Here is a 17,564-nt window from a genome sequence, read left to right on the forward strand (position 1 = left end):
AAATTGTTTATCTGGATGAATCTTCACTGATCGAGAATCATTCAAATAATTTTTTTTACATAAGCAGAGAAAATAATGTGTATTTAATGCATCATTTGAATAAATTCAAACGATTCTGATACTCTCCTGCTAACTTGACATTTTTGCGGATGAGTATGAATTAGAAAGCAACATTTTTGCTTCCGGTTAAGCATCTCAAAATATACTCAAATCACCATATTATTTGTGGCTTATATCCTCAATATCACTTTAGACAGACCGACAAACCTTTATGATACTGTATGATTGTGGATACTCTTTTCAGGACACGTCTATAAAAGTCTGTCTACACCCATCACGACAAATATGGCTCATTTTATACAACAGACCTCAACCTCTGCGCGTTAGATTTGGGCGTTGCATTTCTTACGATATTCTCGCGCACATTTCATACCAAGGTTTTACTCTTTCAGTATTATCTTTCCTGCCTCTTTTTCAGGAACATTCTATTGATTCTATCCTTCCGACATTTTTTAAGACATATTTTGAGGAAAATCCAACATTTCTGAGACATATTTTAAGGAAAATCCGACATTTTTGAGAAATTTTTTAAGGGAAATCAGAAATTTTTGTGATATTTTAAGGAAAATCCGACATTTTTGAGACATATTTTAAGGAAAACCCAACATTTCTGAGACACATTTTAAGGAAAATCCGACATTTTTAGACATATTTTAAGGAAAATCCAATATTTCAGAGAAATGTTTTAAGGAAAATCCGGCATTTTTGAGACATCTTAGGGAAAATCCGACATTTTTAAGACATTTTAAGGAAAATCCGACATTTCTGAGACATTTTAAGAAAAATCCGACATTTTTTAGATATATTTTAAGGAAAATCCGACATTTTTAGACACATCTTAGGGAAAATCCGACATTTTTGAGACATAGTTTAAGGGAATAACAGTGTGTATCCAATATATGAGATATCTTTTAACTTTTTTTCTTCTTATGAAGCCATCCCTGTCCCTTCTTATCGTCGTGAGAAACACCCTTCTTGATTTAGAGTATCACCTACACTCTACCTAAAAGAACACTTGAATTATTGTCCTTCGTTCGGGTCCTCACTCATTTTTTCTGTCTCAACATTAACTTTGACAGTGGCTCTCGATCCACTTTTAACTAACTGACTATCTCATTCTTGCGTATGAATTAGTTCTCGTGTTTTTAAATCACTTATCATGATCAGTCCTGCATCCACTTCACCTGTACGATATTTAACTCCTCTCATTTTATCCCGCGTTTCCGCTTTTCTTGTTTTAATGCGGAAATTTCTTGCCTATTTAACCTATAAATGAACTGATTAGTAAATAATATTGAGTGACTACACAAATGACCAAGACGGTCCATGGAAGAACTGTAGTTTCTAGCTGTGGAATAAAACATAAATAAAAATGTTTATGGGAGTAAACGTAACTATGAAAGATGGAAGGTTGTTTCGCGTTACTGGACTCAGGAAATGCAAATTAAGTGGAACAGGAAATCCGAGGGGTTGGAAAGAGACGAGTGAGAACGGAAGACAGATTAACCCCGAGTAATATCAAATTGCAATTCTTGCCAAGTTGCTTTTCTCGTTCAGCGACATATCACTCCCCTTAAGATTTCAGTCCAAGCAAATGTCACATGGGTAAACGGAAGGCAACCCTAGCCATTTCCGGCTGGGCTGCGTGGCGGAAGTTTTGAGCGTGTTGGGTAGAGATCGCTACAAAAGCAACTAGATGAGAGCGCATGGTTTAGGTTTAAGCAAGAAATATGCTCTTACCTTCTAAACGAGCGGAGTTAGTGTGGTCAAGTTCGACTCCAATTTCAGTAAAGTACTTAAGCACTACAATGTTAATCTGAAGCAGAATCGTGACAATGATTGGAGGATTTACCCGCTTTCTTGATGAATCCAGAGAAGTAGAAAGTCTGCTTATTTACTGATGTTTTGTTGTAGACTATGAAGGTAACACCTATGAGGTCACCAGGTGCCACGTTCACCCAGCACTAATCAGGGTGAGAGGTGCTTAGCCAAAGGTGAACTATGGAGCCAGTTCTCGCCGGCTGCCTCGATAAATGCAATATTCACTGAATATGTTGAATATGCTCTCATGTTTTTGCAATTAGGTGCATGACAAAGAGAGAGAGAGAGAGAGAGAGAGAGAGAGAGAGAGAGAGAGAGAGAGAGAGAGAGATGAATATCAGAAAAATATAATGCAAAATTTGGCCACATACACACACACAGAGAGAGAGAGAGAGAGAGAGAGAGAGAGAGAGAGAGAGAGAGAGAGAGAGAGAGAGATGAATATCAGAGAAATATAATGCAAAATTTGGCCACATACACACACACACACACAGAGAGAGAGAGAGAGAGAGAGAGAGAGAGAGAGAGAGAGAGAGAATAACGATAGATGAATATCAGAGAGAGAGGAAATATAATGCAAAATTGGCCGTGGTGAGAGAGAGAGAGAGAGAGAGAGAGAGAGAGAGAGAGAGAGAGAGAGAGAGAGAGAGAGAGAGATATCAGAGAAATATAATACAAAATTTACACACACACATACAGAGAGAGAGAGAGAGAGAGAGAGAGAGAGAGAGAGAGAGAGAGAGAGAGAGAATAACGACAGATGAATATCAGAGAGAGGAAATATAGTACAAATTGGCCATGGAGAGAGAGAGAGAGAGAGAGAGAGAGAGAGAGAGAATTTTCACAAATTTATATCCGGCTTAACTGATTCACTTCAACTTTTGACATTTCAGGGAAACGGAATCAGATTTCCGAGAGTGAATGAGAAGAAGCAATTAACTAATGATGAAATTAATTGCGGCTACCCATTCCAAGATTCGTCCCAGTAACCTGTCTGTCTGTCTGTCTGTCTGTCTGTCTGTCTGTCTGTCTGTCTGTCTGTCTGTCTGTCTGTCTGTCTGTCTGTCTGTCTGTCTCTTATATTTTAATGGTAGATTGGAGAAATTTATAATTAGGCTTATAGTTATCTACCTGCTTAGAGTGTTTCTCTTTGCTCCTGATTTTCATCAGTACTTTACTATACTTTTATTTCAATCGACGAAAACTCAAAACTTTTAAGCCAGTTCGTGACCTTTATCTGATTACTACTACTACTACTACTACTACTAATAATAATAATAATAATAATAATAATAATAATAATAATAATAATAATAATAATAATGTTATTATTTTTTTATCATTATTATTATTTTCCTTGGAAAGAAGCAATAAAAAAAGAAGCGTTTTCATGCCTCGCAGGTGGGGCGAGTAATCTTTCAGCGATGTTCCGATTACATTAGTAATCTGCATAATAACGACAAAAAAATGAATGTTTAAGGGCCAATAATTCCTGGGTTAAATCTGGTTCAAAAGCTATTTACATCTATTTCACCTAAATCTGGTTCAAAAAGTATTTACATCTATTTCACCTATTTATGTATGAATGTGGGTTGCGCATACACTTTCATTAATATGTAATGTTATGTAAAGGCACGGTTGATAGCTTAGTATGTGTCGGGTGCCCTATGACAAAATGATTTGCATATGAATATATGATGGGTGTAAGGTATTCCAAAGATAAAGTGAATTCAATATTAAACAATATCTGTGTCTTGTAATTTGTGAATACTTACATACATACATATATATATACATGCATACACGCACACACACATATATACATTTGTTTATACATACACAGATTTTATATATATATATATATATATATATATATATATATATATATATATATATATATATATATATATATATATATATATATATATATATATATATATATATATATATATATATATATGACTTTCTATCACATCACCGTGATTCATATACAATCAGTAAGCTACAAACGTCCTTTAAAGGATGTTTGTAGCTTACTGATTGTATATGAATCACGGTGATGGGATAAAAAGTCATAATATGGCTTCGTGCGACAAACGCACTACACGGTCAACATGGCAGAGGTGGGTGGATATCGTCTCTAAATACAAACACCTGAGTTCGACGGGGATTTGTAGATGGGAGCCGATATCCACTAATACCTCACCTGCTGGCCGTGTGGGTTAATGCGTCCACTGTAGTCCTGAGTTCTTGTCCTTCGCTGGTTCGAGCCCACGGGACGACGAACTTATTATCAACTAAAAAATTGCCCTTCGGTAACATATGAAAATATATTATTTCCGAGGTAGAAAGAATTGGATATTAAGGACGTTTGTAAAAAAGAGATATTTTACTGATTATATATATATATATATATATATATATATATATATATATATATATATATATATATATATATATATATATATATATATATGTATATTCAAATGTCAGGACATTTGTAGATATAGCATGGAAAAGAGCTGAAACATTTTATTCAACTGACAACAAACCCGCATTTAATTGGGACAACATTTTAAAGTTGCCGAATGATGAAAAGTTCCCGGATATTCATGGGGTTTTGAAGCTTCTCTGCATCAATGCTGCTCTCAGTCATTTTTATGTCAAGGGTTTGGTAAAAGAAAATTCTCCTAATGATGTTCCTGGCTGCATCTATCAAATTCGTTGCAAAAGCTGTGACAAAAAATGTTATGGACTAACTGGAAAACCACTTGCACAACGAATTAGGCCACATCAATATTCTGTAAGAAGTGGCCAGATATCGTATGCATTGTCTGAACACATGGAGATTCAGATCATCCTATTAACTGGAGTGAAGCAAGGTCCATAGTTTTGTGCAACGACACAGTTGAAAGGAATATCAATGAATCTGGTTTTATCACGTCGAACATTAATAGTGTCTCAAACTTAAACTTGGAGTGTTTCAACTTGATGTTTCTATAATTAGAAAATGTGTCGATAAATATTACCAATATATTAGCATTCAGTTTTATGCACTTCGTATTTTGTATAGTTACCCTTTCCATAGTTCTTAGCATTAAGTTCTTTTTCCAGTCTGTGACCGGATTATCCCAGATTATCTCTTCCTTTATTACCCTTTGAAATTAGCCATCAGGTGGTTCTTGCTCTTATTTTACCATTCTCCCAAACGGTGTCTCATTTGTACCCCGACGATACGTCAATAAACGGGAAAGCGCTTGGTACCTATCAGTCAGTTATTTTCCTCTGGTACTCGTTTACACTAAAATCAAGTGCATCTCCTGTGATTTTTTAGCAAATGGAAACCGCAAGCAACTTCTCTGCCTGCGCTGTGATTTTCAGTCTGGTTCTCTTTGTGACGTCTCTCTGCAATGCCTTCATCAGAAGTCATAAGCTGAAGCTTCGTTTAACATTCAGCAGACGTGGATGAGTAAACAAGTGCTGCCCAATTCGACTTTACCGAAGAGAATTCTTCGTTTAGCATAGCGGTATTTTGGCGAATTTCGACGTATTTCATTGCAAAACACGCACATACACACATACATACATATATGTATGTGTGTGTATAAGTGAAGGTAGGAAAGAGATTTCACTATTCGTGTTTGTTTGTATATCTAAGCAATGTAGGTCAGCGGGTGGAACTTGAAACAGAAATTAGCAATTAAAGTTGTTTCGTTTAATGTATGGTGATTCAGTTCATGAGGAACTTTTCAACTGCCACCAGATGATCAATCACTGAAGACACAAATGGTTTTCGGCTTCTTTCAACCAGAAGTAGATCTTCCTTACTGTTCACCTGAGTAATCAAGGCAAATTCTTTCATTTGCTTTTAAGAATAAAGCCAATACCTCGATATTTAGGAGTTGTTTATCTTTACGAGCTTTTATATTTGCCTCCACGACTTTTTTTGTGAAGTCCACGAACTTGTACACAGGAAGTATATTAAGCGCCATGAAGTCTTTTTCCATGCTACTCAACATCAACGCAAGAAAAAAAAAACTAAATGACATACTACATTATAAGCAGCCTCGGTGTGTATGAAGACCCCACTCATTAATTTTATCGGTTCCTAACCTGTTATTTCCTTACACTGAGATGTGGAATGGGGTCATCTTTTTAATTAGGGCCATGCGATCATCCTCATCTAATGCTATAAACTGCCACCGAATCTTTTTCATGAGTATGGAGGTCTGTAGAGTATTTGGTCATCTACTTGTTCGTGTTTTCGTTTTTCGTGTTTGTCCACAGCGAAATGAAGCTGAATCACCAAACAGCGTAATCGTTCTCGTAATATTTTCTATTCTGGTTACTTTCTTTGGCAATATTAAAAAGAAGAGGATTTTTTTCTGTTTAGGTCTTTGAAACCTGTAGGAAAGAATTTCTGTTGTATCGTTTAGGATAAAAAAAAAAAAAGTGTAATATTTCCTATATATGAAACGGGCGGAGAAAAACTTGGGGCGGAATCCAAATCAATCTTACTCTAAACAAATTAGTTTATCCAGAAGTAAAGCCTTGGTAGGTTAAATTTGATTTTCGAATTTATGAAATTTTGGCTGTTGTTATTGATTTTGTTATTACTGTTCTGTTGATTTTGACTCTGTTGCTGGTGTTGTGAGTCTCTTTATTAGTTTTGCTACTAACTTCATATTGTTACTTTTAATTCTTTCGGAAGACATTAAGCTAAACCCTGGGCCTCCTACTCATTACTGTAAGAAAAATTGCTGAATATTTTACCCACCAAAATATTCAAGGCTTACTGTTAAATTTTCTTGATCTCCAGAATTGTGCCCGTAATTACGATTTGATGATTTTATCTGAGACACCTATCAGTAGTAACAAGTCAATGGTTGAGCTTTTAATCTCTGGGTTTGATTGCCCTGACTTTATTTATCGTTTTAATATCCCACATGCTCAAGGTATGGCTGCGTACATTTAGTCCGGATGACCTATTTATCGCCAGAAAAACTTGGAGCGTTGTTGCTATTAATTTCTTTGTTTTAAGATTTTCAGTAACTTCTAGAGTGTTTACATATTTGCTGTTTACCTCCATCCAAACATCGATGATTCAATGTATGTCTCTTGGAAAGGATTGTTATGGCTAAGTCACAGGATTCAAAAGCTTCATTAGTTAGTGGACACTGCAGTGCAAAGCACAGCGAGGGGCTTAATTCAAATTCCACAGATCAACATAGCCGGACTGCTCTTGATTTCTGTTGATCTTACGAGTTTGTTCAGCTGAATGAGGAACCCATGCATATTTCTGGTAATAGATTAGACCTCATATTCACAGATGTTCCAGTTATTGTAAAGTCCAGGGCCTTAGAGTATATAAGTACTTCCGACCGTTGCACTGTTGAGATGGACATATCTGTCAATCAGTATATTCCTAATTCCACCAATGGAAAAACAGTCTGGCTGAAATCTAGAGCAAAATGGGATTGCATGATTGAAGCGTGTCAGGCACTTAATATTTCAGATGCTATATCAGATCTAGGTCACAAGAAGTTAAATGAAATGCTACCGTCGATTTTAGTAAGGTATGTCCCTAGAAAGGTCATCAAATTCTGGACAAATGACCAGCCATGGTTTAATAATATATGTAGACGAGCTTACCATGACAAATTGACCAAACTCAACACATGGTAATAAAATTGTTCTCATGAAAATTACACCATTTTTGTTGAGTCTCGCTGTGCTACGAATAGAATTCACCACATAGCTGAGAGAAATTACAATAATTCCTTATAGAGGAAACTTGAAGGAATTACTCAGCCTCATCTATGGCGGACCAAATTGGCATCATCTATCTTTGGGTCAGGCATCCTCAGCAATCAGCTGAGGATGCGTCTGTCTCCCTGATACTTGGCATTCTGAACCTGTTCTTACCAAACCTGCATTTCGCTCTATGGATGTTAAGAAAGTTCTTGATAATCTTGACAGCTGGGGTGGAGAAGATCCTGATGGTTTCTTCCCTTTGTTTGTTAAAAGGTTTCTAGTGTGTTGCCTCTCAAGATTAGTGATTCTATAGATTTTGTGGAAGAGCTTATACTTAGCAATACAGTGCCTGTTCCAAAGACTAACACATCTGCAGATTGCAGTAACTACAGGCCAAATTCAATTCTCCCTGTGCTTTAAGCCATTATATGTGGAGTCTAAAGGATTTTTAGCTGACAGTCAATATGCATATAGGAAGCAGTTAGGTGCCTGCGATGCTCATTTAGATTTGACATGCCTTTTGCAAGAGAACCTTGATAAGGTTTTGAGTGTAGAGTATTTCAAACAGATTTTAGTGGTGCTTTCGATTTAATAAATCACAAGGCACTTATTTATAAATTTCAGAATCTTGGACTGTGTGGATATGTTTTAGGATTACTTCAAGGTCCCCTTACAGGTAAGCAGCAGTGAGTTGCTGTTGATGGGATCTTTAGCAAACCAAGACCAATTATGTCTGGGGTTTACAGGGTAGTGGTCTTGGTCCGCTGTTATTTTTAGCGTGTACAAGTGATAAGGTTGTTGGCTTGAAAAAACAACTGTTGAGTATACTGATGATACAACACGTGCGGGTGTAGTAGTCTCCACTTATGAGAAATGAAGCAGCGGATTAGTGAATGGTGTAGTCGGTGGGGTATGAGGGTGAACTCCAGTAAAAGGAAAACGCTATTGATTAGAAGTTGTCGTAAAGATTTTCCACCCCCATCCTCCCCTTTAGATGGATGGGACTCTGCTGAATGAGTGAAGCTTCAACTATTCTTGGTGTAACTTTTGATTCACTTCTTACTTTTGAGAAACATCTAATGAAAGTGTCAGCAAATGCCGCACGGAAGTTAGGTATTGTACGTACGGCCTCATATATCTATAACAGGTGATAAAATCAATGCAACCTGTTCTAAGTCATGTGCGCTTCCTTTACTAGAATACGGTTCTCTGGTGTAGATGTCTGCTTCTACCAGAGATTTATCTCATTTAGATAGAATGGTTCGAGGAGGTAGGTTTCTGTTTCCTTATATTAGGAGTTTTGACTTGGGCCATCGACGGATGGTCCCTTATTTGTCAATTTTCATAAGTTGTTTTTAACTGAGAACTTCCACATTCACAATTGATCCCTGATCCCTTTTTCCTGCCGAGAGCAACCAGATTTGCTGAACGGCAGCACAAATATGCAATAAATATGCCTCGCTGTCGAAGTTCTCAGTTCCAGAAGTTCTTTATTCCTCAAACCTTGGACTGTGGAACAGTTTCCTGAGGATATCGTGCAAATGGAACTTCAAAAGTTCAAGCGAAGATGCAATGCATCACTACCCTAGTACAATTCTCCTTGTATTTTAATAATTTATTTTCGATTTTATATATTTAATTATAACTCGTTAATTTATTTTTTTAACAATTCATCCCTTCTCTCTGTATTTCCCATTACCTTTTGTTACTTCTTTATAATGAATATGTTCTATGGAAGCTTGAATTTCAAGTCATTGGCCCTGTGGGCTTGTTCCATATGAACAGGGTTGATCTATTGAATAATAATAATAATAATAATAATAATAATATACTTGAATACACCCTTGACCATGCACTATAGAATGCTGAAGACATGTCTCGTCCCAAGTCTAAGTCATTCTACGCGTCCGAAAATAAATTTATTTCTTAAAAATGATTTCATACACTGAAGGAAGGTCACATTATTTCATTATGCATCACGACATGGTGTATTATGAAATAAGTTGAAAGACCTAATAAGTTTACGAAGAATTGATAGGAGAGTTAACGACTTACTAAGGCAGACAAAAAATTCAGGGCTTATTCTCTACAACGAGAGGCACAAAAACACTGGTAAGGTGGACAGCAAAATAGCGAGAAAAGCATACCTGAGTAGCTGAAAAGTTTCTGCATCTGCGTACAGAATGATATAGGATAAAACTCACGCATCAGTTAGAAACTAACAATATTAACAAACAAGTAATAAATGCGCCGTAGTTTCTTCGGCGCAATCGAGTTTTCTGTACAGCATATAGTGCTGTATGAAACCCTCCACGTGCTGCAGTATGAAACTATCGGCCACGACCGGGCAGCGCTCAGTTGCTCCCCAGATGAGGTCAAGTGAAGATGCGTCGACGGTTGGCACTCTAGCGGTGCCAGACGCACGATCCACGGCTAACCTTAGCCTTGAATAAAATAAAAATTAATGGGGCTAGAGGGCTGCAATTTGGTATGTTTGATGACTGAGGGGTGGATGATCAACATACCAATTTGCAGCCCTCTAGCCTCAGTAATTTTTAAGATCTGAGGGGGGGGGGACGGACAGACAAACAGCCATCTCAATGGTTTTCTTTTGCAGAAAACTAAAAAGTTCCTTCTGAGGACGTTACTTCTGATAGAGACGGAATGCAATGAAACTGTTACCCTCAGCGTGCATTCCTTTCAAACTTCCCTGACGTTTCCCACGTGTTTCCTCGCTAGCACATTTTAAAGTTACCCCTCCGCGTTCTTCTACTCTCCCATTTTCGCTTCTGATCTCAACTCTCTGCCCGTGTTTTTTCCTGGATTAATATTATTTCACTGCTTCGCTTGATCGCCCTGTTATTTACTTCGCATTATCATTCTTATTTGAGTTTTGCAATAATGTTCCATTTTCTCCCGCAAAACCATTTCTTTCAATAATTGTCTATACATATAACCTATACATACATACATACACACACACACACACACATATATATATATATATATATATATATATATATATATATATATATATATATATATATATATATATATATATATATATATGTATATCTTTATTTATAAATATAAAATATGTATATATTTATATATATATACATGTATATATATGTATATATATACATATATATACACATATATAATATATATATATATATATATATATATATATATATATATATATATATATATATATATATATATATATATATATATATATATAATATATATATATATATAAATACGGAAATCAGACCTTTGTATACTTGTGTGATAGTGATAGTGACTATTTTTTTTTTTGAAAAGCAAAACACAACAAAATATACCGAGGAAGAACAACAAACTGGAATTTCTCTTACCGAGTCATTTTGCAGGTCGCTTTCGCTCGGGGGGACGAAGAGAAGTGATAACCTCCTCTGCCAAATAGGCTCATCGTTATCACCTGGAAAATCATCATTATTAGGGAAAAGGAGATGACAGAAACGAAAACATGGTCACTTGATTTCGCAACTGTATCTGTGGTTCATATATTCACATATAGCATGCAACAAAGAAGGGCATTCAGCATCTTATCTTTCCCTTCAAGAAGGCTTTACCTAAACGGCTGGCACACGTCTGAACCTACGATAAACATGCTAGTCTAAAATGAACGTTTCTCATAGATTAAATGTGACTTTATCCATCTGTCTCTTAGATGCGACATATGATTAGGCATCCGAAAAGCCTGTCTTAGCTAGTTTAAAGACAAAACCACTTTTGGCACCAATTGCATGAACTTTCTTTTTCTTCAGGAGGCTTCCACGAGGCGACCTCACTGCAGACTTACAAGCAGCCTCCTCAGAGAAGGGTCGACATTAGGCAAGTTTCGGAGTGCGTCAACAAATCTAATTCCAGAGCTGTACCCTAGGCTTATACCAAGCTTTTAATGCATCTAGCTGGACAAACTTTCCCAGATACACAATTTATGATATCGAAAAAAATAGTGTTTAAAATTACTAAAACGATTTCGAAAAATAGCGTTTATAATTACTCCAAAGTTTTCTTGAATTACACTACCATACAAACTGGACAAGTCATTGCGGGCTGCTTTCATAGTCATAAACTAAACAACACTAAAGGATTTGGTAAGGGACCATAGTGGTAACATATAAATACAGTCGATAAACTAATTCGATTTCCTACAATTTAACTAATAAAATCTTGATCAAGGTTTTTGTGCCTTTTTCGGAGTAAACGGTACGTGTCTGGATAGTCTTAAAAAAGGGCAAAATTTTCACTGTATTTTGTTTTTAATAACTAGAAATTGTTTCAAACTATTTTATTGTAAACTAAGCTAACATTTATTAATATCAAAAGTTTCAAGCGGAAATATTCAACATTTCTTGATCACGAAGTGATTTTGCAAATGACAGCTCTATTACATCAATTTTCGTTAGAATTTCATTCTCACCTGATGAGAGCTTAATTCAACAAAAAATATCACTGTCATTTCAGCGTCATGAATCAAGAGAGACACTTATGAGTCAAACGATCAAACGGAAAGCAGTCAAAGATGTAACAGCGCCAACAAAAGCAACCAAATACAAAATGCGCCTAAGTTTGTTTGGTGCAATTGAGTTGTCTGTACAGCATATAATGCTGTATGAGCCACAGCCCATGAAACTTTCAGCCAAGGCCCGGTGGTGGCCTGTCCTATATCGTCGCCAGACGCATGATCATGGATAACTTTAACCTTAAATAAAATAAAAACTACCAAGGCTAGAGGGCTGCAATTTGGTATGTTTGATGATCTGAAGGTGGATGATCAACATACCAATTTGCAGCCCTCTAGCCTCAGTAGTTTTTTTAAGATCTGAAGGCGGACAGAAAAAGTGCGGACGGACAAACAAAGCCATGTTAATAGTTTTCTTTTACGGAAAACTAAAACCTGGGCAGGACTTCTTTTCTCATCTAAAGAATAAAATAAGCTTCGGCATAAAAGTCAGGTAAAACCTAGTCAATAAAAAAACAGTAGTACTTCAGCACAGACACCAGAAGACTGAAAATACACGCTAACACCACCTTGTAGGGAAAGAAATATTATATCTGTCAGAAAAGAGATAATTTTCACAAGTCAAAAGCGGGTCGCAACTTAAAGCTGTAAAACTATGAATGCATTTTCCTATGCTGACATGAAAGCATCACAGATATGTACTTATTAAAAGAAGCAGATGTGTTTTTCAAAACAAAGAATAATATTCCGTATCAACTCAAACTATGCAACGTGTTTCTAAAACCTGAATGATCTAAGGTCGCCAGTGCTGTGATCTAATGCATCTGAATAATAACATCATCTGAATAATAATATTATCAAAATGACACAACTCAAAAGTTCTTACCTTTAGGCGGCGGAGTAAGAGCTGGCTCCTTTCTGGTTCTTCTTCTGGATAAAGGATTTGGCTCAGCACCTTTGTTTTTCTGAGCAGCGCGTGATGCTGGACGAAGAGCGTCGGGGGGCTCAGTGGTGACCTTGAATATGTGTCCTCCTTCGCCTACTACAGGTTTCGGTATGATGCTGCTTCTCCTGAGAGGCACTGGAGAGTCGCTCTCGTCCGGGATAACTTTAGGGTACGGGTTTTTTGTTGGAGCATCATATGGAAGTTCTGGGACATGGTTTTTTTTGCCTGAGGAAATTTTGTCCGACTCGGGTAAGGCGATAGGAGCACCGTTACTGTATGGATATTCGACATACCCAGAGCTGTTGGTAGTAACAGAGGAGAGGCTCTCGGCAGAAGGATGCATCGACAACGGTCTGTTAATCGAAGGAGAGCTGACGGAAGACGACACCGCCGAGGGCGTCGGCAATGCTTCGCGTATCGAGTCGGCACTTTTCGCTATTGGAGTCTTTTGGGGATGGACTGGCACGGGTGTTGAGGGCGAGGGGTCCTTCACTTTGGAATTTAGCTGATGTGCGCTGGTATTGCCTGATGTCGCGACGATGCGGGGTTTTGGGGCTGCGATCCCTGTCAGGATTTCCACGGAGGATGACCTTTTCAGCTTATCTGATGACGTCAGCCTCTTCAGGAATGATCCTCCTCCTCCTCCTCCTCCTCCTCCAGGTGCTCGTTTTTCCGCCATACTGCAAAACGAAAATCGATTACTTTTCTCGACCTACTAAAACTTAAGAGAAATTAAATGACACAAGACTATTTCATATATTTACCTTACTCTGTATTGTCATCTGATAGACTAATATATCTACACAGTAATGTTAAAAAGATAGCCAAGAAATATTTATTACTTCGACTAAAGAAACAGTAGGCCTTCATAGCAATTGAAAACATAGTCCCTAACCTCAAGAAAACTGAGAAGACCGAAAGCACCGGCCTACGATGGAATCACAACAGAGATGATATTAACTGAAACTGTCATGACACTTCGTGTACTAACTAGACATTTTTGCAGAATACAAAACGAGGAAATGGAGCCAGATAATTGCGAATTGGAAGTTACCAAAGCAAGGTGACCGGACTAAATGTGATAAGTGTGAGGCACTACGGGTGTGTCAGTTCTAATGAAAATATTCAGTAATCTTATTCTCCATACTGGAGAAATTGATAAAATGCTGAGAGATGAACAAGTTGGTTTTAAAGGCAGAAGTTGTACAGACCAGATACTCATGCTGATGCATGTTGTGCAGCAGTGTAGAGAATTTAAAAATCAGCTTCTGATGGCTACTGTGAGTGGCAATATGGCATTTGAAAGCATCCTAGACCAATATTTTGGAAGGACTCGCATCCCTATGGTATTCCCCTTAGATATGTAAAGCTAATTTAAGTCATTCGTGAACGAAATCGATACGGAGTTAATGGTAATGCTGCAGGGGTATATCATGTCACGTTTGGTGTTTTCCCTTCTCATCTGTTTTACAATGAAATGGACGCGCTTGACAGAATAGAAGGTTTAGACGGAGTAACGACAGAAAGTGGACAAACTTAGAACGCACAGATGACGCTGCTGTAAGCAACATGATTTGCAAATCGAAGAAAAACAGAAGTAATGAGAACAAAATTGATACAAAAGGATAAATAAACACTATAACGAGCAAAGATTAATGAGGCTGAATCTCATTTAAATATGAAGGAGCATTGATATTCAGTGTAGGCGCTCTCTGACTGGAATTTATTGGAACACATACAAAAAAAAGATAAAACAAACAATGTGCAGACTACAAGTTAAACAGACTGATGTTGCATACGAAAGTAAGATTATTCATGAGTCTAATACAAATCGTACTGCTATATGGCCATGAATCAGGGTAAGCTAATGTACAGTAAGTATATCATAGAGTTTGTCAATTTGAGAATAAAGCTTTAAAAAGAATATTAAGTCAAATGCAGGATCTGAAGACAAAATGCACCATAATGGAAATGACAGAAGTTTCATGTGCAGATGAGAAAATAATGATGAAAGGGAGATGGAGTTGGGTTGGACAATATGTCTTTTGCACTACCCTGGGGAGAACAGTACTTAGTGTCAACCAGACTCCTGTGGGTGCCAGTTCACACCAACTGAGAAAGCATTCGAAACATTCTCTCTTAATTTTCAAAGAACAAGAAGTCTATAGTATCAGGGAATGCCAATAAGAGAAGAGAAGCCGTGTGAAACTCTGAGCTACAACGAAATAATAATGGAAATACGTTCTCAGAAGTCAAGGGATGAAGCAATATCCAAGGAAGAGCTGCCACCAAGGAATCCGTGAAGCTCTGTTTCGCTAATACTTAGCCTCTGCTCGCATTCCTATTCTACCACTGATCATTGTAATACAGAAAAAAATGAACTTTCTAAAGCGCAACTTGTTGCTCGCTCTGTTTACAAGTGTCTTGAGGGAGCAATGGTGATGGCGGTGGTACGTATGTTCGCTGACGCTGAGGATGGAAGATATTGTCATATTTTTCGTTGCAAGAGATAAAAAAAATAACATTTCTATGCCTTGTGTATATCAAATGCATTTTACACAAATATCTTCATACTTATATTTTCTCACTTTACACCCTTCTCCCCTTTTTTTTTTTTTGGACGGGGGCGGGGGGTGGCATCAGATGGATACAGCTTACAGGTTCCTATGCAAGTCTTGCGGGATGAGGTTGCAAGGCTCACGATTTGTTTCTCTTTTTTCTTGACCCCAGCAGACTATAGTACCTCTTTACGGCTGGGATGACTGATGGGCCTAGTATTAGGTCTAAAGCATTCCAGGAAAAGTGAGCCGAGATCTACACCACTCAGTTTCACGGAACACGGGTACATGAGCATGTCGTTGGGCATATAGTGGATACGTTATCACTAGAAAGATTATATTTGAATATACGTTTTCATTTCACATCCATTCCTTCTTATTACACTTTGTATGAGAATATTATTATTTTTCTTGTCAACAGTTAAAAATGTTCGTACTATCAACAATCCTCGGCCTTAAATCATCTTTAAGGGCCAATTCTTCATCAGTTTAGAAGTGAAGAATGAAAGAATTTTCGCGAAGTTTCTGTGAATTTAATGAAGAAAGGCATCAGATGGTGAAAAGTAACTTTGGCTAGACTTCACTAAACGTCCTCCACTCTTCACTTCTAAACCGATGAAGAACTGGCCTCTAAAGATGATTTAATGACGAGAGGTGCAGAAATGACGAAAGTTTAGTGTAGCTCGAAACTGTTGTGATTCCCGTGTACGACAGGATGCTCTTACAACGGGTGCATCTATATATATATATATATATATATATATATATATATATATATATATATATATATATATATATATATATATATATATATATATATATATGCTTACACTAAAATCCTCATCAGGTGAAAGCTAATAGAGGAATGCCGCTGAAAGTAAATAAGAAAAGCAAGAAGAATAAAAATGAGTATCAACGACATAAAGATCACCTAAGCCACACCAAACTGGCCATTTCATCTTTCATAAACATTTGTGAGGTTAGCTGCTCTCTAAACATGAGTAGTGAGACTGTGAAGTTTATAAAAACCGTCATTCAGATTCATGGTAAGGGCTACGGTAATTACAGCAGATTCTACAGTTTTATGTTTCTTACGAGATTTTTCAAAGTTATTCCAATTTATATTGCGTTTATTTTCGGACACATGGATAAATGAAGCATCTGTATTGCAATGTATGGCAATTTCTTTCTTTTCAATCTGACGTTGATATACTGAACAACCTGATATCCTTATGAAAATAGCACAATCACTACAAGAAAATAGGACATCTTCTGAATGCTTTAACCTAGTGAGGTGAGGATTAACTCGCCAAGTCCTTTCGTTTTGGACTGTCACCTCCGTGTTCCCCCCTTCTCTATCTCTCCTTCTCCCAAAATCCCTCCACCCCAGCTGAAACCCACAACAGCTGACTAACAACAAGTACCTAATTCACTGCTTAGGTCAACAAACGCACACCGGATTTTAGGGAACGCGCCCACTCGTCCCTCCTCGTTCGCTTCGATAATCGAACACGGGTCATCTTTGTGTGTCTGTGTGTGTGAGAGAGAGAGAGAGAGAGAGAGAGAGAGAATGCGTATTACTAAAACAAAGTCTTCCCAGTCATGGCGTTCAAGCGGTATGTTTCGTAGGAAGGTGGTGCCGGACTCAGCACGACCTCCTCTCCCATCCCTAAAGCCCGGAGCCATTCCTGACTTTCTTATAGAAGACTCCAAAGAGACGCCCACTTAAACCCGTTTGGGCTGACCCTCATCTGGAGTAACAAACCTGCTCTGGCTCCGCGGGATACCTGGGGAAAAACTTACGCAATTTGCTTATGTAATTCTTCGGTTCCTCTTATTTGTGTTCGTCTTTACGAATATTTCACTTGTTTTGAGAATGAAAACTTATCTTGGAGGAAATATCTTCTACTTA

At 37.4% G+C, this 17,564-nt stretch overlaps 1 protein-coding gene across 4 annotated transcripts in view; it reads right to left on the minus strand.

Moving 5' to 3' along the window:
* LOC136839434 (uncharacterized) overlaps window positions 1-17,564 on the minus strand; it is a 169,163-nt gene that overhangs the window by 56,452 nt on the left and 95,147 nt on the right. For all 4 annotated transcript variants that reach the window (XM_067105481.1, XM_067105483.1, XM_067105484.1 and 1 more), the window contains exons 3-4: window positions 13,035-13,774; window positions 11,016-11,098 (exon numbers count right to left, since the gene is read on the minus strand). In XM_067105481.1, the coding sequence (XP_066961582.1) occupies window positions 11,016-11,098; window positions 13,035-13,773 (822 nt within the window). In that variant the 5' untranslated portion in view covers window position 13,774. The remainder of the gene's footprint in view (window positions 1-11,015; window positions 11,099-13,034; window positions 13,775-17,564) is intronic.

The sequence above is a fragment of the Macrobrachium rosenbergii genome, chromosome 6, assembly GCF_040412425.1.
Source record: "Macrobrachium rosenbergii isolate ZJJX-2024 chromosome 6, ASM4041242v1, whole genome shotgun sequence".
Lineage (NCBI taxonomy): Eukaryota > Metazoa > Arthropoda > Malacostraca > Decapoda > Palaemonidae > Macrobrachium > Macrobrachium rosenbergii.